This window comes from Nyctibius grandis, chromosome 4 (genome assembly GCF_013368605.1).
Source record: "Nyctibius grandis isolate bNycGra1 chromosome 4, bNycGra1.pri, whole genome shotgun sequence".
In the NCBI taxonomy this organism is placed as follows: Eukaryota; Metazoa; Chordata; class Aves; order Nyctibiiformes; family Nyctibiidae; genus Nyctibius; species Nyctibius grandis.
The window spans coordinates 49857605-49881699 of record NC_090661.1 but is presented as its reverse complement, the minus strand read 5'-3'; the positions used below and the strand labels follow the sequence as shown (position 1 = coordinate 49881699).

At 36.7% G+C, this 24095-nt stretch overlaps 1 protein-coding gene across 1 annotated transcript in view; it reads left to right on the top strand.

The window, feature by feature from the left end:
* The window catches only part of CEP128 (centrosomal protein 128), a 127909-nt gene extending 106311 nt beyond the window's left edge, over positions 1 to 21598 (top strand). Inside the window, 4 exon segments of the mRNA XM_068399239.1 lie at positions 9686 to 9763; positions 11698 to 11811; positions 15483 to 15591; positions 21250 to 21598. Coding sequence (XP_068255340.1) covers positions 9686 to 9763; positions 11698 to 11811; positions 15483 to 15591; positions 21250 to 21356 — 408 coding nt within the window. The 3' untranslated portion in view covers positions 21357 to 21598.
* Positions 21599 to 24095: the final 2497 nt, after the last annotated feature.

Below are 24095 nucleotides of genomic sequence, written 5' to 3'. Positions count from 1 at the left end.
TTTAAGAATGTGTTCCCCCTAACATTGCTTTGCTTTACATACTCTGCCTCTTGTGTTGTATTTCTTTTAATTTCCAGTAATTGTGTCTGGATGTCTTTGGTCAAAATCTCAGTAAATTATAAAAAATAGATTGTCAAAAACTTGTCCTGTGGACTGCCAGTAGTACTCAGAGCACCCACTGATGATTCAGAGAGAACTGGCTTGCCAAAAGACTGCACTGTCTCCTCCATATTTCCAGCTGTTAGAATGAATCAAACAACTAAAATGCACTAAATACTTTCCTAATATTTTTCCATGTAAACAATTCCCATAGTTACCACAGGGATGTTATGTGCTCATGAATGAGAGAAGAGATGGTCCATGTCATTGCAAACAGGAAAGAAAGCATCCATGAGCTCTCTTAATTAAAATGTGGTCCACTCCATGCAAAAACATCCGGAGTCTAAATTAAAAATTCAGTTAGTTTGACATTTGCAATGCTTTGTTGACAAAGGTCTTTTGTTTTTCATTAGTATAAGTGTAGTTTTTGCTTAAAAAAAAATCTTACTAGTTAAAACTGATGAAACAATGTAGTATTAAAAAAAAAAGCCAGTTGAACTTGCGTGTTGTGTAACTTGATAAATTTACATGTGCTGCTTATCTTTGTAAAGGTAAATTGATTTCCTGATGTGCTGAAATCATCAAAACAGTGGTATAATTGGAGTAATAGTATACGTGGAATATAAAGATACAAAATGCATTTTTTGTTTTCTCTTAAAGTTCCCTCTATACATTGATGTACTAGGTCACAGAAGGTCCCAACTATCATGGAATTTGCCTGACATATGAAACTCAACAGAGAACCTCAGGCCTGTTAAGTAGAACCACACGCTGTATAAAAGAACGCATGATGTATCAGTCTAGTGCTGGAGATAGAAGCTGACAGCACATAGTTTTACAGATGTTAAAAGGGAAAGCAAAAGATAACTTTAAACATGCTGGGTGCATCCTATTCTTGCTATTTAAGTGTTCAACATACTAAGTCCATTTAAAATAAGTCGTCATAGGTCACCTTTAACATTACATCTTTCATCTGAATCGTGAGTAACTGCCTGCTGACATGCATTGCAGTCAGTTAAAATTACAGTTGCATTTAATCTTTTTATGGGTCTTCTTTGGGGATTAGCTAACTGGTACTTAAGTCAGCTCTCATTTTCAAAAATATCTGTGCTATACAGATAGCCATTTGTTTTTACCTGCCTCAGAAAAGAAATGAGCACTGTACTTGAAAGTCAATGAAGTTTGGTTTCTGGTTTATGTTTATGTGTTTTCAATATATCGACTATAAAGGCAAACTTTAGGAGGACTATATACAAACCTGCTTTGATTTATTTGCATTTAGCATTGCAGCTTTGAGATTAAAAATAAAATGTGTATCTGATTTTGGTTTAGATCTGTCCCTTGAGACAGTGTGAAAGTCTATCACCAAGAATACATCAATGTAGGAGGATTAACTGTTCACATGCAGTTTAAACATCAAAGTGTTTGTATGAAGTCATGGAAAATGAGTAATTTGTTTTATCATTCTCTGTGAAAACATAGAACACCCCTTTTCAAAGTAAATAATCTTTATTTTAAAAACAGATTTAATAGCATTCACTATGGAAGAGACTGCTCTTAAGTAAGATACCATTAATACTGCTTCAATCAGTACAACTGGTGTTTCTTCCTCTTATCAGTGCCATCAGTGCAGTGTATCAGTACCTTCTGTTCCCAGTTAAACAATGAGCAGGCAGATGTGATTGCTCTCTTTAGGATTACTTGTATATATTATGGCATACAGCTTTCCAATTTCTGGTAAAAAAGTGAACAGTACTTAATTGCCCTCCATGTCAGGTGCTTCTAACATCCTTTTTGCATTTTATCTGTGCAGCTAAATCCATCTCTTTTAATAGAATAGAGTGTAGTCATTAATGATACAAATATGGCGTTTGATCCACGTTGAAGAGGTTGCTGTGCATTTCATTAAATTACCAGACCAATTCCGTGGGCCAGCTAAAAACTCTTTCATTACCTTTCCCTCCCATTCTTCAACGTATTCTTTTGTTGCCACCTTCTTTATTTTTTCCCTAACAAACTTGGCTTTTTTCTCTTTCTGTTTTTATTTGTACAACACTACCATTCTTTTCATTGGTTTTATGAAAAAGGCACACATTTTTCCATCCTTGAAACTGTTAAAGAGTGTGAGTTATCCTATTCAAATCACTTCACGAACTGTTCAGAAGACTGTGAGAATTTTAGAATGTAAAAGGAACTGTACTGGTTAAGACCAAAGGTCAATCTAGCCCAGCTATAGACGTCACAACAGTGGCCAAAATAAAATGCTTAGGGAAGAGTGTATGAACAGGATGGACATACGTTTTGTTTCCCACTCATTCATTCTGATTCCAGCCATTCAATGCTCAGAGACTTCCGGACCTAGATGTCTACGAATTTGGAACCCTTCCATGGTCTTTCTCATTCATGAACTTGCTCTGTTTTCTCCTTAAACCCATATAAACTTTTCTATCTTTATGTGACTTCTGATTTTATGCAAATTGGTAATTTCTACCCTCAGGCATCTGTCTTCCTGGCTGAAGAGTCCTGGTTTTTCGAGACATTATATTTAATTACTCCTCCCATGGAAATAGCACTTCAGTCAAGATGCAAGTACACCGTGGATTCATTCTCGGGAATAATTATGTTCTTTGGCTTTGTTTTCCTTTCCTGATTATGTCCAGGGTTGATTTTGCTTTTCTGATTGATACTGAGCAAAGAGTTAGCAAGTTCTTGGAAATATGTGTCATTACCCTATGATCTACATCCTAAGCAGTAATGGCTTAGAGCCCATCATTTTGTGTGTGAAGTTAGGTTTAAATTTTAGGAATCTAAAAAGCCTTTCAGAAGTCCAAGTAGCCTGTATCATCCTTTATCCACATGATTCTCAATGAAACCAGCAAACCAAGGACTCAGTATGCATATAACCCAAAGGCTGGTCTTCTGCTTTTAAGATTACATTTAATAATGTAACTAATGAGGACGAGCTGAGGCACAGCTAATTTTTTTTTCTGCAAAAACTACATGAAATAGAGGGGATATATTTAGGAGGCAGTTGGGGAGAACAGATGATGAGCGCCTTCCTTAACTTCATTTACAGACAGTGTTGACAGGAGGCCTTGGCATTGGAATTTAGAAAAAGAATTGAAAAATGGGATGGCTTAAGGCATGGGCTTACACTTAGGGCCTGAGTTCCTTTTACATTGAGAACAGATCACAGGTTGTCTTTATTAAAACAGGGAAAAACAAGCAAAAATCTTTGTAGGTGGAAAAAAATTGCTATAAATTGAATATACTTTATAGCATGCTGAGGAGCCGTTACATTAAATGTCCTGTGTCCCAGGCAACTTTATTTCAACCATATGACATCTCAAACATGTATTTTTCTGCAGTTTATAAGTAAAATACTTTAGCAAAATGTGTTAGGTAATGTATACCATAAACTTAAAATATTTCTGGTTTAATCTGGTGCTGGACCAAGAAGAGAGATTGGGAGGTGTTACAATTTTCAGGTTATTTCCTGTGAGGAAGGATTTTATTTCTGAAGGGGTAGGGGAATTGTTGATGTTCAAAGTAAAAAGCTTTGTGGACATGTGTCCATCAGATCTGTGTGATACTAGAATGACTGCTGAACATTAGAATTCAGTATTTTGTTTCATGTGTAGTTAAGTTTTGTGGTCTCTTATATATTTCCTAGCCTTAGAAGCACACATGCAGACCAGTACCAGGGGCTACTGTGGGAAGAAGCAGCAAACATTGCATCACATCATAAATTAATGGAGTGGAAAATCAATGCTTTGATGAACATAAGGTCATTGTAAATGAAGCATGAAATATGAATGAATACTTCTTTACTGTGGTAAAAGTGAAATGGTTGATTCTTATAAGAGGGAAACATTAGAGACTGATGGATACCTCTAGGCAATTTTCCTTTGAAGTGGAGATGTATAGTAGCATTTGAAAAAAAAATAGGTATTCATTTTATAGCTATAAAAACATTTCTACACTATAATCTCTGAAAAACACTTTAAACGCAATACGTAGGCCTCCTGCCTGATTGCATCCTGAAAATATGAAGAATCTTTTTTATACATTCATTATTAATATATAACTGCAGGCTCTGTAATTCTTTTCTGGTAAAAAAACAGGTATGTTACAGGAAAAGTAATTTTTTTCTCCTTATAAAGTCTTCTTAGGTGATTTTTTTTGAGTAAAAGAAACCTGATTGCAAATTAAGTTACACATTAAATTACAAGACGACTTATGAAGATAATACAATAAATTTTGGTTTTGGTCCAAGCATGACTAGCTAAGTGTAAAATCTACTGAACTTCCTTTCTCAAGCAGCAGGTGAGAAAGAATCACAGAATGTTAGGGATTGGAAGGGACCTCGAAAGATCATCTAGTCCAATCCCCCCGGCGGAGCAGGATTACCTAGATCATATCACACAGGAACGTGTCCAGGCGGGTTTTGAATGTCTCCAGAGAAGGAGACTCTATAACCTCTCTGGGCAGCCTGTTCCAGTGTTCAGTCACCCTCACTGTAAAGAAGTTTTTCCTCATATTTATGTGGAACTTCCTGTGTTCCAGCTTGCACCCATTGCCCTTTGTCCTGTCAATGGATGTCACTGAGAAGAGCCTGGCTCCATCCTCATGACACTTGCCCTTTACATATTTATAAACATTAATGGGGTTACCTCTCAGTCTCCTCTTCTCCAAGCTAAAGAGACCCAGCTCCCTCAGCCTCTCCTCATAAGGGAGATGTTCCACTCCCTTAATCATCTTCGTGGCTCTGCGCTGGACTCTCTCTAGCAGTTCCTTGTCCTTCTTGAACTGAGGGGCCCAGAACTGGACACAGTATTCCAGATGCGGCCTCACCAGGGCAGAGTAGAGGGGGAGGAGAACCTCTCTTGACCTACTAACCACTCCCCTTCTAATCCACCCCAGGATGCCATTGGCCTTCTTGGCTGCAAGGGCACATTGCTGGCTCATGGTCATCCTGCTGTCCACTAAGACCCCCAGGTCCCTTTCCCCTATGCTGCTCTCCAACAGGTCTGTCCCCAACTTGTACTGGTACATGGGATTGTTCTTGCCCAGATGCAGGACTCTACACTTGCCCTTGTTATATTTCATTAAATTTCTCCCCGCCCAACTCTCCAGCCTGTCTAGGTCTCTCTGAATGGCAGCACAGCCTTCCGTTGTGTCAGTCACTCCTCCCAGTTTGGTGTCATCAGCGAACTTGCTGACAGTGCACTCTATTCCCTCATCCAAGTCATTAATGAATATATTGAATAGAACTGTACCGACCAGTACCGACCCTTGAGGGACTCCACTAGATACAGGCCTCCAACTGGACTCTGTCCCATTGACCACCACTCTCTGGCTTCTTTCCTTCAGCCAGTTCACAATCCACCTCACTACCCGATCATCCAGACCACCCTTCCTCAGTTTAGCTGCGAGGATGCTGTGGGAGACCGTGTCAAACGCTTTACTGAAATCGAGATAGACCACATCCACAGCTTTACCATCATCTATCCACCGGGTTATGTCCTCATAAAAGGCTATCAAGTTGGTTAAGCATGACTTCCCGTTGGTGAAGCCATGTTGACTGCCCCTAATGATCCCCCTATCCTTGATGTGCCTAGAGACAGCACCAAGGACAAGTTGTTCCATTACCTTTCCGGGGATGGAGGTGAGGCTGACCGGTCTATAGTTCCCCGGGTCCTCCTTCTTGCCCTTTTTGAAGACTGGAGTGACATTTGCTTTCCTCCTGTCCTCAGGCACCTCTCCCGTTGCCCACAACTTAGCAAAGATGATGGAGAGTGGCCTAGCAATGACTTCCGCCAGCTCCCTCAGCACCCACGGGTGCATCCCATCAGGGCCCACGGATTTATGGATGTCCAGGTTGCTTCATTGGTCCCTGACCCAGCCCTCATCAACCAAGACAGTCTTCTCCTCTATCCTGACTTCTTCTGAGGCCTCAGGGGTCCAGGGCTCCTCAGGACAGCCTCCAACAGTATAGACAGAGGCAAAGAAGGCATTCAGTAACTCCGCCTTCTTTTTATCCTCTGTCTCCAGGACCCCCACCTCATTCATCAGTGGGCCTACATTGCCTCTAGTGTTGGTTTTACCTGCAATGTAAAAGAATAAAGTACTGTTTTCTTGTTAGAAGAAATAACCTTTATGAATTCTAACTTTGAGTTTTGCAAAACTGATTTGCCCTACTTTATTAACTGGAAGTCAGCACAAATATGCACCTTCCTTTCTTCCAGGCTTTTTCCAGCATTTGCCATGATCAGTTGTCAACATTGCAATTCAGGACTTTTTCATGTGTCCTCAGTGCTGACCATGTCAGGGAGGCGGTTTACCTATCTTTCAGACATAGCTTCATGTATTTAGTCTTCTATAATTCCTCTACATTTTTAAAAATTAGCCTTTTAAAATCTAACAAAATTAATGTGTTAGTATAGAAGAAAAGCAAAACTACTCATTTTGGGTTCATACCTAAATTATCTCCATCTTATTTTTCCTATCTCATTCCTGTCTATACTTACAAATACCTTAGGGGTGGGTGTCAAGAGGATGGGACCAGACTCTTCTAAGTGGTGCCCAGCAACAGGACAAGGGGCAACGGGCACAAACTGAAACATGGGAAGTTCCATCTGAAAATGAGGGAAAACTTTCAGGGTTTGAGGGTGACAGAGCACTGGAACAGGCTGCCCAGAGAGGTTGTGCAGTCTCCTTCTCTGGAGATATTCAAAACCCGCCTGGAAGCAACCCTGTGCAACATGCTCTAGGGGAACCTGCTTTGGCAGGGGGTTGGACTAGATGATCTCCAGAGGCCCCTTCCAACACCAACCATTCTGTGATTCTGTGATTTCTATTTTCTTGTTCTCGCTAAATGACTAAACAGTCTTTATTTTACTATGTTTCACTTTTGACAGTTCTTCCTGTTCTTCTTGAAATCTAAAATATCCTTCCTTGCTGGTCAATCCTTTTACCCCATTTTGTAGGCTTCTTACTCATTGTTCTTGAAGCAACAATTCATCCAACTCTCTCGTAAAATTCTTTCCCTTTACCTGTGATGACGGAGTTGTTATTGTTCTAGCACCTTTGACTGCAATGTATTCTTGTTCTCTTCTGCGCTGCGTGAAGGGTAGAATTTATCCTGGAAGAAAGGGCCTGCTTTGGGAATTCTGAAATATATTTCTCCTACTGCATCTTGCATTCCTACTGCATCATGTAACAGTGCAATAAGAGAGTCCTTTTTAAGCTTAGCATACCATCTAAGGGTACAAGTTTATTCCTAGAAGGTGGGGGATATTGCTTGAACCTCATTAGTCTCAGAAGGAAAAAGAACCCAAAGATCTGGAAAACTGATTTAACCAGGTCGTTGTTTTATAGAAATAGGTCCTAATATCATCAGCATATTAACTACCAGTACAGATTTTTCATAATTACAGAAAATTAGATAAATACTTTTGCATACATAATATTTTTGCATACATATAATTATAGAAACAGAAAAACCAGTCTCCTGTCCACTACCTAATTTAGTTTATTGGGACTGAGTATTGGTTACAAGTTCAGTCCCATGAGATGCAAATGAATCCCATTGTTTATGAAACTTGACCTTCATTTATTATGGAAGGCATATTTCTTACAATCTTAAAACCTGAATGTTTGGAACTGTTAGGAAAGAAGCAGACAAGACAGACATCATTGCTTCTAAATTAATCGTGTGCCTGCACTTAGGTTACTCTGTTCAGTTCTGGTTCTCCACTCCTCACTCCCCCCCTCTCCATCTTAAAAAAGACAGAACTGGAGAGGCTACACAAGGCATAAGAACCATTGAAGGCATGAAGCTTCTTCCAGGTGAAGAACAACTAAATACACTAAGACTCTTCAGCCTGAAAAACATGAATGGGAAAGATAGCAAGAGGTCTGTAAAATGAGAAGTTGCAGAGAGAAGATGAATAGAGATTGGTTGTACACTCTCTCTTATAAGAATGAGAGAGCATGTAATTAAGCAAGCGATTGGTTCAAAGCAAAACGTGAAGGCTTTTCATATATTACGTTATTGTAATTTGCAATATAGATTATAAATAATAGGAGCAATGTCTTGTTTAGTTCATTGTGCAGGTAACTGCTTGTCTACATGATTAATAGCAGCATATAAGAAAAGATCTGTGGTCACTAGACATGGTAACGGTCCAAATATTAATTTTAATAATACTGCTATTAATGCATGATAATATATCAATATATAATATTTGTATGTTGCTTTATATATATACAATATATATTGCATATAATGCTCTTTAATACATTACTAAATTATAATGTACCTTTTATGCAGATATACAATATATAGTATCCATTCTATTTGTAATGTGATTATTAATAAAATATTAATATAACAGTATTGATATTGTTATCTAAGCCACCTGCTCACATGAACATTCATTTTGTTGCTATTTGTCCCATTTCAGTTTTTAATACATTTTTATGTGATTGAGTTTTAACTAAAGAAATAGAATTATGAGCTATGCTTTTAAAGAATCACATTCTTCTCTGAAGAATTAGCTTACATAAATATACACTTTTTTATAACAATGAAGCTTGTAGACTGTTCCTTCAGTATTAATCACGGGTAAAGTATTTTTGTTGTTTGCTAATACTACTGATGTTTCATGGTTTGTTATACCCACCATAGTACACTATTACAGTCTTGACTCATTGGGTTACTTTTGAAGATTGTCAGGGAGCTTTATGTGATACAAAACACAGCTTTTTGGAGTAGACTGCACTTGTGCTGAGAGGTTCCCACTGATTTTTCTTATCCTGGTGTGATTGAAAGTTTTAGTCTCTTCAGGTCTTAAGTCTGGGAATCTAAATGGGATGTTTTTCATGTTGGTCAGATTGAGACTTTCCAAGACTAGCAACAGACCGTTTGTAGTTAAGGGCAATTTAACTCAGTTTGCACAGACTTTATAGCATAACAATATGTGACTTCAGGATTGATGAATTTTGTTTGTTATATAGATTTTTCACTTTGAAGTGCCAGAGCAGTAATATGGTTAATGAAGCCCGTTACTGGTGAAATCTTGTTGAGTCCAACCGTAACTCTCCCTAGAGTGATAATTCATCTTTCAGCAGTACATACTGTATGTCTAAACCAAAAATAAGAAATTTGATTGTTCTATATTTAGCCAAGTACTAACTGCACATATTTGTATTTGCCAAGAAAAAAAAAGGATATGTGAGTTTAACTAAAAAGATATACACATTGTGAGTACAGGTTTATATTTTTGTGAAATGTACTTACTCCCTGAAGTGCAATACAAGAAAATATTGAAGGTTATATTGTTCTGCTCAATAAACTGGTAACTGTTCATGGAGACGCAAATAAAGGAAATTGTGTTTTGTGTTTCTGTTTTGTCCTTCTTTTTCCTTAACAGCCTGTTTACTGTTGACCTGTTTAATTTACAGACATATACATACACACACACAAACTTGTTTTCATAGATGTAATACGTTTTTAATGTTTGAGATGGCTGAAAGAATTGATTAATTTTTTTTATGTTTTATCTTGTGTTCTGTTTTTCAGAGTATTCGAGTAGCTTTAGACCATCTGGAGTCTGTTCCTGAGAAAATGAGCCTATTAGAAGATTTCAAAGATACTGGAGTGAGAAAGATTTCACTTGACTCTTTGAGTAGTTCTAAAATATTTTGGTTAATTAATGTCCTCTCCATATGTATAGATAAATTGGTTAATAAGATATTTAAAATTACATTTGCAAATGTTATATAGACACGTTTATACGGCTTTTTTTGAGGTTATTAATTTAATCCTAATTAGTAATGCTGCTGAGGTGCTCCATAATGTAAGCAAACATTGATAACTGGGAATAATAGATCAAGACCTAACTACTGGTTCAGAATATTTGTATTGAGTGGTGAATTCTGATATTACTTTTTAAAAAATGAAAATTTTGTAATGAAATAAATTATGCCAGTTATTTCAATATTTAAAGTAATGAGTGAAAGCAGGTGAGCTTTACAGCTTGCTTGTTTGTTTGTTTTGACATAATGCCAATGATTGTCACTTATTTTCCCAGTATTACTATCAAACCAAGGTGTGTGTTTGGACACAGTGGGACATATTGACAGTAGTGGTGGAGTACTGTCAAGACTGATAAGCCTCAGATTAGATCTTCAGTGGCTAGATGGCTAAACCACTGTATTATTATTACTTTCCATACATGAAGTTGGTGGTTTACTAAAAAAGAATTTGGAACTTCATTGCACAATATGAATTTTAAGTCAGTATTAAGTCACAGATCAAGAAATGCATAATGATTTGCATTTTATTTGCTATATAGAATTTCTCATCCTGAGGTAGTCATAAACATTTCAAAACATACTTGTTTGGAACATTGTTTATTCTAAGTGTTCTTACACGAGGTCACGTGTTAATATTTGTAGACTATTTTATTGCTGTCATCATCAACAGAGTTAGGAGCACAAATGCTGATTGAAATATTTTGAGTTTTTTAAGAAAAATGTTATTGAGGTGTATAGGTTTAATTTCACATTGCAGATATCCCCAGAATAGCTTTTTGCTCTGACAGAAGTTGACATTTGCCTTCTGTTTCCGATGGTTCCACACTGCTCTCAGCTACGCAAAGCAGAAGCTTGAATGCAGGGTTTCTACAATCTCCTTCCCACCTGAACTCTCTTGCTTAACGTTACTATGAAATGACATTGTCAATTTCTGGTTTATGGAAGTTATCACTTAGCCAGCATTTGTGAGATTGGAACCCAAATTCTTTGGTTTAATTTGAGCTCTATCCTTCTCCCTAATGCTTAGTTTTTTAAAGAGTTTTCTTAAGATGAGTCCCTACCAATAACTGTGTATTGTTTAATAAATAATTTATCATTTCTGCATTTATTATTCAAGAGAGCCAAGGTATATTTCTTCTATTTGAAAATAATACATTGGATTTTTTTATGTAATAGCATATTTTAGTCTCAAGTAGTATGCATGAATGAAGTATTTCAAAGCCATTCATTGCTTTCCACTGCTAACAAGTTCTTCCCTCAATGCTTTTGTAGGAAGGGAGAAGGAAAGAGAAAGTAAACCTTTGATAGTGCCTCACAAGTTGTCTGGTAGTTGTATTTGTTCAAGTGAATCATTAGCTAGTTCAGCAAGAAGCGTTATGTTTTCTTATTTGAAAATACTGTTTAGTCCTTATCCTTAGAACACTTTTTTTCTTCAAGTGCTTGTTTCTAAAGTAATGTAATTAATTTTTTACCATTATAGAATTCCTTTGTTAGAAGGTATGATATTACTGAATTTTGAAAGAGATACAAGAAATCATTCACCAGTTAAGGAAAAGGCTGTTCACATTTTAACCTATTTCCATTTTAACATTACTTTTCTGTACAGAACACTATGCTTTTGTATGGCCCCTGTATTTCAGGCTCTGAAAGTTAGTAATTAATTCATTCTTGCTGTATTGAAAATCCTTGGTGATACCTGTGTTTACAATAGCCAGCCAACATTTATTAACTGCTTTTCACATTACAAAATCATTTAGATCTTTCAATGCATTTTAGGAGTCCCATGGCCGAAGGGAGATGATTGAGGAAAGGTACATGAAGTATAAAGAAATAGTGAGTTCTCTACAGCAACAGCTGGAAGATTCAAAACAAAGAGTCCAACAATTCAAGGTATGTGTGTGTGTACTCCACTTTTGTTTTCTGATTACTTTCAATCAGCAACATAAGCTTATTTGATGTATATTGACTCCTAGTACAAACACAGACTAAAATCATACATGAATGTTTCTGGTTTATGTAGCTGCCATGGCTGATGTAAAATTCGATGACAGAAGTGTTGTCTGCATTGTAAAGTACCATGGATACTTTCCAAAAATCTTTAAAATTTCACAGAAAAATGTCTTACTGTGTCTTACTACTCTCAAGTGTTTACCTGCTTTGTCAAATCGCTGTCTTTTTTGATTGGTTTGTTCAATTTTCCTTTGTTCTTTCATGGAAAAGATGTAGAAACCTGTTTCCTCCATTAAAAGGATGATTAATTTGTAAATCATGTAGAGTGATTTTTCAGTAGTTGATCTTTGCATTCTTTATAGAAGATACTGTATGATGTCCATTTCATACATAAACGAAATCCAGGCAAACAGAGGGGATTTGCTAAAGGTCACTCAGCAGACTGATAGCAGGGCTGAGCATAATTTTCTAACTCCCTGCAATACAAATCCAGTGCTCTTGTTTAGAAGCATTGCCTATAGTGAGTTCACCTTTCCAATTGTTAACACTCTTTCTTTTCATAGTAGCTTGTTCATTGTCGTATCACATCTCACTGTGTGTCATTATGATAGCAGCTTACTTCAACAGAACAACAATTTCTTATGGACGTGGTTGAAACAAGTGATCAGCACTGAAGAATCATGCTAGTATTTCTGCTGCTTATCACAATCAAATCAAGATTCATTGGCAATGAATCTTACCAGTGTCTCTAAGCAGCTGAGTTTGAAATCTAGGATCACACACACCATGTATGAAAAAACTTTAAGCTGTTTGTGTTCCCCACCTCCTCCATAGCGGTCTTCCCTCTGTAAAATGAGGACATACTTATCAGTAGGTCTTTTGAAAAGTGGAAAAGGTAAAATAAATACAGAGTATTTTAGCTTAGTAAGTTGCTGTTGTAAGAAGGTATTACTCCTACCTTGAAAAAGCCATCTTGCTCTTCTGTAAGAAAGAATTGAAAGGAAGAAACAGGGCAGATTCACTTTCAGTGTGTTGCTAATGATAATCATCAGTTTCTTGAATTTCTCTTGCATCACACAAGAGTTACTAATTCAGTAGCCATTGAAATTTGGAAAACATTGGAAAACTAAGTGGAATGCAATCAGCTGACAGTAGAATATAATATTGCACTAAGCTGACTCAGCTTACTGAGCTCGTGTGATTTGAACTCTCTATTCAGAATCCAGTATGAAGCTGATTCCAAAACAATATTTCCTCTTTCTTTAGACAACAGGGAGCATTTAATGGCTTCCATTTAGTCAAGCCTAATTGGGTTTTTGCATGATATACAGTACTCTCTGCTGTCACGGCTGTTACAAATAGAACAGAATGTTCAAAAACAAGTAACAGACGGATGCTAATCTGATTTCAGTGATCAGGCTAGCTTAGTCTAAAAAAACCCTCCTTTTTACTGCTTGCCTTTCTTACCCTCCCTTGGAACTGACTCAAGTACATTGTTGTTAAATTTTTTTTATTTTACTATTTGTCAATTGGGAGTCTCTAAAAATGATTGGTGGAAGAGTGTAGGCTTGAGGACATCAAAGTTCATTCTTTCTGATAGTTTTGATTCATGCTCTGTGCACCATGTAATGCTTCTGCTATCCCAGTAGAGATGTATTTGGCAGGTGATAAGAAAATGGATGTGTTGAAAAAAGGAGTTCTTGTAAAAATTTTTACATTAACCGTTTTAGATAAAATTACTTGTGGAATTAATCTTTCTCCTGTTATGATCTTTTTTCTAGCCTTTCTTGTAACACACTTCTTTCAGCTTGCTTGCCAACATTGATCTCAGACAGGCATTATCTAATCCCGTGTCCTAGCCTCTTTTTATTTTATGGAGCAAAAATGAAATCAAAGTTGAATGTGCCCCTAAAAGCAGTTATTTTTCTTCCTTTCTTATGATTTCGTTTGTACCCACTCAGTCTTCCCACTCCTTTGTAGTCTTATCAGATAGCAGTAAAACACCTGTTGCTTAGAAGCCCAGGAAAATCAGAATTGCTGTTTATATGTGTTAAAATGTAAGATTTCCAGTAATAAAGGATGCCAGAAGCTGGCAGAATACCATCAAGTACAACAATTGTGATTTTTCAACTAAGAAAGGGCTGAGTGATAGCAGATAAAGAAGAAATTGGGGAAAAAGAAGGTAAATATAATGTATAAAAGTAAAATAAATAGTAGAGAATACCAACTAAAGCAAAATCAAAAGAGAAAGCTAGAGGAAAACTAAAGATAAATGTTATGATGGATAGGTGCAAATATCTTAGGACAGTTTCCCTGCCATGAACAACTGAAGATCTAGTCAAACACAACATACAGATGTAAATTGTAAATGAAGCACATGAGAAAAGGCACTTTCTGTAAGGTAAAATTTCTGTAAAGTGAAAGCCATTTTGTTTAGCAGGTGCTGGTTAGAAGCACCTTTCTTGTTTAAAAGCTCTGTTCTGAGATAACATTTCTGGGAGCAGAATGAAAAGGCAAAAAATTTTTTTATTCTTTAAAAGTTGTTATTGTGATGTGTGCACTTTAGGTATTAAGTCTCTCATCAGCACGTAAGGGGATTAATATGTATAATTCTCATTAGTCTTAATAGGAGTAAATCCCTCTTCAGTGGTGGGACAAAAGCTTATTGTATCTCTAAATTAATGTTGAATTTTATTTTGTTTTCTGTTTACTTTTCAAATCTTAATATCAGCATGAATGATAAATAGCACGATGTTTTAACAAAATTCCCTGAGGCTGTTTATGATAAGAATTCAGTAGCAAAATTGAGTGTTTCATGAACTGATGCATTTGTGCATTATCATCTCTTCTCATTTCAAGAAATTGAGTAATTTGGATATCAAGCCAAGCTTTTAATCTTATTTTGGAAGGTATTGCAACTGGGGACTACTTACTTCAGTGCTAATAAAGATTTATGGAGATTTTTGTTTAAATGGCCTTTTAAAAATTATCTTCTTTTTTTAGCTTATAGACCAAATGACTTTACTCACCAAAAAACTATGCTGTATGGGTCTAACCATAAATAGTAGTAATATACTTCAGACTTTATGTAATGGTTTAACAAAAAAATGGAAAAGCAACTTCAGGTATTTTGATATGAGAAATCAATGAAGTTTGAGTTTCCTTAGTGGCAGGGAAAATGGTTTTAATTTTTATTACTGCTTACTTGTGGAACTTTAGTGAATTAATGGGGACAATTCATTGATGAGGAATTCATCATTCACTGATGTCTGCTATGCTTTGTCCTGAACTGTGGATGTGATGTAAACAGAAAAGAGAGCATTTTTACAATTTACTGTAGCGACAAAAACTTGCAATGCTCACAATGCTTTTTTCAAGACAAAGCAGTTTTTTGCAGAGATTTTGTAGTGATGAAATGGGCATGAAATTGATAAGCAAATTAATTTGAACCTAACTGCAATACTGAGAATTCTGAGAATTCAAATCAGTATTTTCCGGTGTGTGTGAAATCACAGCGTATACCTGTATGTGTGCTGCTGTATGTTTTTTGTGAAAGTCTACAGCTGCTTGATAGTAACAGATCAAAAACTATTTTTATTTGGCTGCTATAGGATGTGAAAATGGATGCTGAAATTTCTGATATAGAAGTGGTTGCTCCATCTTCTAGTTGGCGAACTCAGAACAGCTTTTTGTCCAGCTCACTGCTCTCAGATTCAGGTCGTAAGTATTGTTGCACAGAAAAAATCTACAAGTAATGTATTTTCCTCTTTTAAAGCTGTTTTACTTGAGAGAATAAGACACTCTACTTTTCGACAAAAATGCTAGAACCATCTAGCAAGAGTCTTCCTGTGTTTTAGCTTTAGATACTGGATGGATGCCTTTGTCTAGGAAGTACTTCATTACATCCCACTGGTAGTTGTTTGGGTTTTTTTTCAACTGGGACATACAATATATTCTGTTTGTCATCCAGACCTACACGAAAAAAAAAGGGCTGCTTTTGGATTCTGAATCTCTGCATGAAGAATCATACCTGTGTGAGCTGTGTATCTTTTCAGGGACCAGAGAGACATCATGAGCCAAGGATTCTTTTCCAGATATTTTATTTGTACCAGTTAGTTTCGTCCTTATGTAGCAGTTTAGCAGTGAAAATTGAATTCACTAATTCTTCTTCAATAGTTGTTTTTAACTATTATTTCTGCCCCCTAGTGTGTATACATCTTGTGGTGTATACAGCTAGGAACTGCTCAGTAAAAGATAGGACATATGAGATCTTTATCTGGTACAGGCACACCTCTGCATGAGTCTCAAAACTAACTTAAAAAAAGTTTTTTAGGTTTGTTTGTTTTGGTTTTTTTTTTAGCATATCAACACATGTATGTCAGAGTACTTTTATTCAGAAGGATATCACCTTCCATTTCTTTTCAATATAGCCAGTTTTTGTACTGGGAACCTATTCAGTAAGTTGCATTCTATGTAATGGAAAGTCCTATTTCAGGCTTCATTGCACCTTCAAACCTTTGCATCTTAGAATAAGTGCTGCAGTACATTACTGCTCACCAGTAAGTCCTCACTGGATCTAATGAGGTTAAAGATAATTGGTTTCTTTTCCTTTCAGAATCTGTGGTTTATGATTAATATCTTTTTGCAGAGCATACTGAATAACAATAGTGGGAACAAAGCATAAGAACAAATGCCTTCGTCTCATCTGTACTTCAGGAACAGTTTCCCCTTTCTCAGAGTTTTTCCATTTTCCCTAACATCAACCCTGTCAAAGTCTTGCAAGTCAAAGTACATCTTAGCCTGGTTGAGGTATAGAAAATAAATAACCCATACCTTGCAGGCATGTTGGACTAGATGACCTCCAGCAGTCCCTTCCAACGTCAACAACTCTGTGATTCCACTGCAAAAACTTGCTGAAATTTAAAGATGCAGCATAAATGTTTCTAAAATAGTACAATATCTTTATATTGCTAAACCTGAATGGAACTTCCTAAGGCTTTGTTACTGTAGTACTTTCTAATCAATTTTAGGCAGTTGTCAAATAGTATCCATGTGATCTGAATACCAATCCGATGAACCAGTTCTGGGTATTTATTGTCTGATTCAACTGTTTTTTATGAGCACTAAGCTTTCTGGAGGTAAAAGTGATGAATGAAAGACAGTAGTGATTCAATGTTGATCATTATGAAATCTTTGCAAAAAGATTTCATGCAAAAGGAGCATTTGAGGAAGGCTCATTTTGAAACCATGTTCAGGCATGGCTGAGGGACTTATTTTTTTTTTGCTTAAAACTTTTAGAAAGGTATTTTCCACATCATAAATTAAGCTGTTCTTCATATTTCATATTTTCCAAATCCCAGAAGGGTGCTGAGAGTATTTTTAGTTTTGTTCTTTTGTCCATATGGTAAAGAGCTATTTTTAAAAATAATATTTTTTTAAAAAAAAGCAAAAAAGTAAGAAAACAGTGAATATGTTTCACTTTTTCCTACTTGTTTTTAAGGGGAAGGAACTGAATACAAAAATCTTTAGAGTTTTAGTTTCTTACTTGTATTCTATAAAAATTCATTAGGCTAAAACAGAGATGTAGGCATAGAATATTTTTCCTATCCCTGATTTTATTTGACTCTGATAGAATGAAGGTTGTATTCTTAATTTCTCACTTGCTGATTCTTTTCTCCTAAGAGTTAGTGCTATTATATGTTCTTTATGCTTAGTAAGTATGAGAGTAAGTCAGGTGCCCATTGAAGATGCCCTATGTCATTTTATATGTCCTAGAGTATGCTTCTAGCTGTCAATCCAGGACCTTTTGGAGCAGTTTGCAAGCCTTTGTGATTTAATGCTTCCCCACTCCACCTCTCTCAAATTCATGAAACCTTACAGATTATAGAGTCAATAAGTAGTACTAGAAACTTCCTTCCCAGCATGGGTCTCTTATGTGTTGTAGAGAGCATCAGGGAGGAGAGCAGACATGTTTGATATAATTTAATTTATCTGCAAGGGGGATCCTGGGATTTAAGTTTAAAATTGGTTGAAGAAAGAGGCACATAAAGTATGAAAAAATAAATAAGGGAACAACAATCTGCTTCCATGTATATATTTAGTAAAAAGTTGCCAATGCAGCAGGCAGTTAAAAGGAAAAGTAATTAACGTTACATTCTGTTTTATGTCTGGTCTTCATGTTTCTGGTATAATTTCTACAGTTATAACAGCTTTTCCATAACAAAATATTTTAAAGATGCTGTGGGAATAAGCTTTTGTTTCTATACCCATTTTCTTAGAAAGGAAGAAGTTTAACTGAGAAAATAATTTATACAAGGAAGCATTCATTAGACGTGGTTTGCAGTCTATTATTATCAGACCAAAACGGTTGGTCTAAAAAGTCACTACTAGTCGTTATCTGAAGAATAATCCTCAGAAATTGTTTTCATGACCACTGTATTTTTCTTAAATTTTATATTACAAAGGTCCCTAGAGTTACACATGCTTCGCATTAGCTTTGTGAATTGGGTCCTCCCTTTCTCTTTGTACAGTTCATCACTTCAAGGTTTTAACGTGGATGGTTTCCCAGACGCCATATGGATTTCAGTCTTTCTATTGTTGAGGATTTATGTTCCAGGACTTTATAAGCTGTGACTTTACGGAGAAGAAAATAGCCACCAGTTTTCCCAGCTTCTGTAGTTGGGATCGCAGTCTTCTCTGACCCTTTGGCTCTGGTGATATACAACACTCTTGTGTCAACGTAGTATATAGTGGGAATGATATCATGGTTGGATAAAAACAAGTTGTCCTGAATGTTGATTTTGTTGTCATAACAGTTAACTCCTGCAATGTATGCCGATGTCTGTCTTTATCCCTCTATATATACTTTTTCATAAGTCCTTAAGACCATTTGTATTGGCATTTATAAATAAGTAACTTAATTAGAAGTAAAAAGACATTGTAACATCATGATGCTCTGGGACACCATTCTAGAACAATACCTTCTAAGGCTGCTCAAGGATAAGAACCTGGAATGATTGGAAACTTGACATAATCACTTTGAAAAATGCAAATTGATTTAGTTTAGCAGTGAATTTTCTTAATGATTTTTCACTTTACTTTTAATACTGACCATAGGAGGTACCTTTGAAAGAGCATGCAATAGCATAGTTCTGGACAAATACTGAAAACTTTATGCTGAAAAATGATAACTCACTGTTTTACTAATGTCCCAAACACAGTGATTTCATTCTCCTCCTCAAAGTGAAAACATCTCACTCCTCGTAATCAAATTGTGAAAACTTGCTCCCTATTAAATAACTTTCGGTTATGTACTGCTACAATTTTACTGGACTATTAAAAAATTGCACTCTGGGTATTTATTACAATCAGGAAAGACCACTTTTCTTACATGCTTATGATAGAAGGAAGGCCATTGGAGAAGGGTATGTTGTATAAGTTGATATCCATTTTCTTCCCCTTAATTTCTGCCTTTTGTTAAATAATTGCTAGATTTTGGGGTATTTGGATTTTTTTCCTTCAGCACTTTATCATAAGATGTTCTGTCAATTCATATTGTCTAGATTTTGATGCAATATAATGTATTTAGAAATAAGCATTATATATGCACCCTGCTGCAAAGGTATATATGCAGTATGAACACCTGTTCAGTGTCACTTGTTGACTTTAGTCCATGCTGTTGGTAAAGATATTCCTTCGGGAATTTTCTGAGTGGTTCGTTTTGTCTTATTTAAACAAAAATGCTGGAAAAATCACAGAATCACAGAATCAATCAGGTTGGAAGAGACCTCAGGGATCATTGAGTCCAACCGTTGCCCTTACACCACCCTGTCAACTAGACCATGGCACTAAGTGCCATGTCCAGTCTTTTCTTAAATACATCCAGAGATGGTGACTCCACCACCTCCTGGGCAGCCCATTCCAATGTCTAATAAACCCTTTCTGAAAGAAGTTCTTCCTAATGTCCAACCTGAACCTCCCCTGGTGAAGCTTGAGGCTGTGTCCTCTTGTCCTATCGCTAGTTGCCCGGGAGAAGAGGCCAACTCCCACTTCACTACAACCTCCCTTCAGGTAGTTGTAGACTGCAATAAGGTCACCTCTGAGCCTCCTCTTCTCCAGGCTAAACAACCCCAGCTCCCTCAGCCGTTCCTCGTAGGTCAGACCCTCCAGACCCTTCACCAGCTTGGTCGCCCTCCTCTGGACTCGCCTCCAACACCTCAACATCTTTCTTGAAGTGCGGGCCCAGAACTGGACACAGTATTCAAGGTGCGGCCTCACCAGTGCCGAGTACAGAGGGACGATCACTTCCCTAGACCGGCTGGCTACACTATTCCTAATAGAGCCCAGGATGCCATTGGCCTTCTTGGCCACCTGGGCACACTGCTGGCTCATGTTTAGCCGGCTGTCGATCAGCACCCCCAGGTCCTCTTTCCGCCGGGCCGCTTTCCTAACCACTCTTTCCCCCAGCCTGTAGAGCTGCATGGGGTTGTTGTGGCCGAAGTGTAAGACCCGGCACTTGTTCTTGTTGAACCTCATGCCGTTGGTCTCGGCCCATCTATCTAACCTGTCCAGATCCCTCTGTAGGGCCTTCCTACCTCCAGCAGATCGACACTCCCACCCAGCTTGTGTCACCTGCAAATTTACTGAGAGTGCACTCAACCCCTACGTCTAGATAATCTATAAAGATATTGAACAGCACCCGGCCCCAGAACTGAGCCCTGGGGAACACCGCTAGTGACCGGGCCGCCAGTTGGACTTTGCCCCATTCACCACCACTCTCTGGGCTCGGCCATCCAGCCAGTTTTTAACCCATCGAAGAGTCGCACCCATCCAAGCCCGGGCAGCCAGTTTGTCTAGGAGGATGCTGTGGGAGACAGTGTCGAATGCCTTACTGAAGTCTAGATAGACTTACATCCAACAAGCCCTGCCCTCATCTACTAAGCAAGTCACTTTGTCATAGAAGGAGACCAGGTTGTCGAGCAGGACCTGCCTTTCATGAATCCATGTTGGCTGCCCTGATGCCCCGATTGTCCTGCATGTGCCGTGTAATGGCACTCAGGATGATAAATAAATGGAAAAGAAATGTTAATGGAATTATCAAATGTAAAAAAAATGCAGTTTACATTTCTTCTGTATAAGAAAGCTCTTGGCCATGCCTGTATTATAGCATATTAAAATCTGTTCCTCTAGAAAAGTCAATCAGTTTCTCAATTCATAGCATTATGCATATTGAATATTTATTAATACCATATTGCTTGCTGTGTAAATTATGATATTGTATAATGAAATATATGTTTCATATAAACATTGATGATCAGTCAGCAAGATGTATGTGTTTCTCTGAAGATGTTTAATTTCTTTTGTCTGACTTATTTATAGCACTTATCAAAAGGAACCATTCTTTCCATACAAGTGCCACCAAGGAAGATTCCATTAATGTTGCTCTTGATGAAAAGAAGCTGCAAGCAGAAAGAGGGAAGCTGTAGAACATTTTACAAAAACACACCAGCTTTCTCTGTGGTAAATTCCATTCCACTCTTTTTTTGGTTTTGAACAGTAGTAATTCCATCTGCTATAAGAGTGATGCACCCTTAATGATTCAGCTATTGCCAAACACTTACATGAAAGAGCACCAAGAGTGAGTCTAATGAACTCTTGCGATAATTATGTAACTTGTACACCAAAGGTTTTCTGAGATTATGCTATTCTCTTCTCTTTGTTTCTGCAATCCTCCTAAACTAAATTTATTATATTCCTGAAATACTATGAAATAAAAGACCTGTGACATTAATCTTTCCTATGAGCTTATTTACTCCTGTACAGAAATTGTTCTGACATGTGTTTTTTTATAACATTTAATAACATTATTAGAATGAAGTATTCAGAAATTACCTTTGTCCTAATATTTATTCTGAGAGTCATTATATAGTGTTGTGCAGACACATTTGAGATTTTAAGTTCTTCAGTTTGCAACAATCATTAAAGAAAGAAGTGAGAAATATTAAACAAAACCAAATTTCCTCAAAATCAGTGGAAATATCTATCATGATTTCAGGTTCAGCATATAGCTGTTATAAACTGGTTAGAATTTTTCTTCTGACCAGAACAGTTTTATCAGATAACCTTATCAGACAGTAAGCCACTTAACAGCACTTGAATCTCACCCATCTCTATTAAGCATGTTGAAGGGCACTGGTATGTGGCTGTGAAAATTTTAATAGCAGGGTTTCATGATAATTTATTTATTCTGGTTTTGTCTCTATTAGAAGAGATGTGTCATATTGATTTTAAAATGTTATGGAAATACAATATTGCAAAGTTGTATTTGTTCGGATATCTCTATTCTAAACAAATGGGATATAATTCTGCATTACTGTGGTCTCAAACAGCACATCACAGCAGAATTTTCTGTGGTCGAAAGAAATGCAAGTGTTTCTGATGGTCCTGGTTTTATTCCCCTCTCTAGTGCTTCTGGTTGAATCACTACTAATGTGCCTTAAAAAATTTGCGAAATCTGTGAGTACTTCAGCAACATGAACACCATTGAAACCATTTTGTTTTGTAGGCTTCTCTCATATTTAGGAAGCCTACCTCATCTCTGAAACATTGCCTTTTTTTTAGCGCTGTAGGTTTCTCAGATGTAATTCACAGGTCACTGTGTGCCACCTGAAAACAAGACCTTTTTTTTTCTTTATTTTTTTTTTTATTTTCTGAAGAAGTGTTCTGCAGTCCCATTGTGTTCTCTGGGCAGTACGCTTACTTGCCAATCCCCTTGTATTCAGCCTGTTTCAAACAGAACTTCTTGCTGAGAAGATCAAAATCAGACCAGGAAATGAGAAAAAAATGCAATTCTTTTCCCTTCATTTTCTATACACTTAAATTACTTTAAAAATCTAATTCGTTAAAAAAGTTTTCTTTACCTTATGTACGTGTATAATGCTATGCATTGTAGTGCTGGCATTGGTTTTTTGCAGATTTCTGATACATCTGCTCATTCAGAAGGTCAAGAAAGCAAAACAGGCTCATCTATCTCTTCTGATCTCAGCAGCAATGACAGAGCCAAGACAAAACATAAACAAATAAACTTATACTCTAGAGAAGGCAGGACAAATAGAAACCTGTTTGTGTCATGGTCTACAAAGAGTGTGGATGTCATGAAGCATGCGTTTAACTCAAGCTGCAGTACCATAAACTAAACTTATTTTAAGTGTATCCAAGATTTGTAATTTATTTTTTTAATTAGATCAGAGCACAGCTGGAAATACAGTGTTTAAAATATTTTAGCTGGTTTGTCTGCTGAAACATTAAATTGCAAATAAAATGTCACCAGCTTGCAGGACTTTATGGTACCCTACAAATTATGGCTAAAAATATAGAAAGGTCATTTTAAAATATATATAGAACAGTAAATCATGCTCTCGAAACACCTAATGTTGTAACGAGGTCTGATGCATGGATTGCTGATGGAGTAAATTGTTATGCCCAACCCACTTTATTGAAGTTCAAACGATTTTGAGGTAAAGTGCCTGTTGGTAAATGAATGGGGCTTTAAGAGTCTTAGCTGAGAAGTAATACACAGAAAAGTATGTCCTCTCTTTTTCCCTAAGGAATTTGTAAAAATCTGGATTACTGGATTGCTCTTACCATTTATGTTATTTATACATTTCTTACTCACTTGGGACTCAGAAATCGTGAAGTATGTTTCCTTAAAACAGTATCACTACTGCTTTATAGTGTTAGAAAACTAGGATAAGCAGTCTAAACACCCTTATTATTACATCAAGTGTTGAATTGATTTTTATACAATGCAGGACAGAAATGACTACTAGGTGAATAATTTTGCTTTAAGACTTTAAATATGCTCAGTGCTTAATATATTTGCCTTTGGCCATGTGGACTGGGTTTTCAGCACAAAAGTTTTATATCCTTTTTTAAAATTTTCTAAAAGGGCTGGGATACAGAAGGGAAGAAGTCAAACCACAAAAAAAAAAAAAAAGGAATTTTTAATGAGTGGACTTATGGACTACAAAGCCAGGAAATTCTTTCTTAAATTTACCCTCTTGGCATGGCAGTCCAGATAGCATCTAATATTTGTCCCTCTTCCACCTTTGATAGAGGTTCATATTGCAAAGTGATTTTTTTTTCTTTTTTACTGAAAGCTAAAGTTCCGTTCATGACATTATGTGAAACTATCCCTTTGTGGTTTAAAAAATAATATTTTTTCC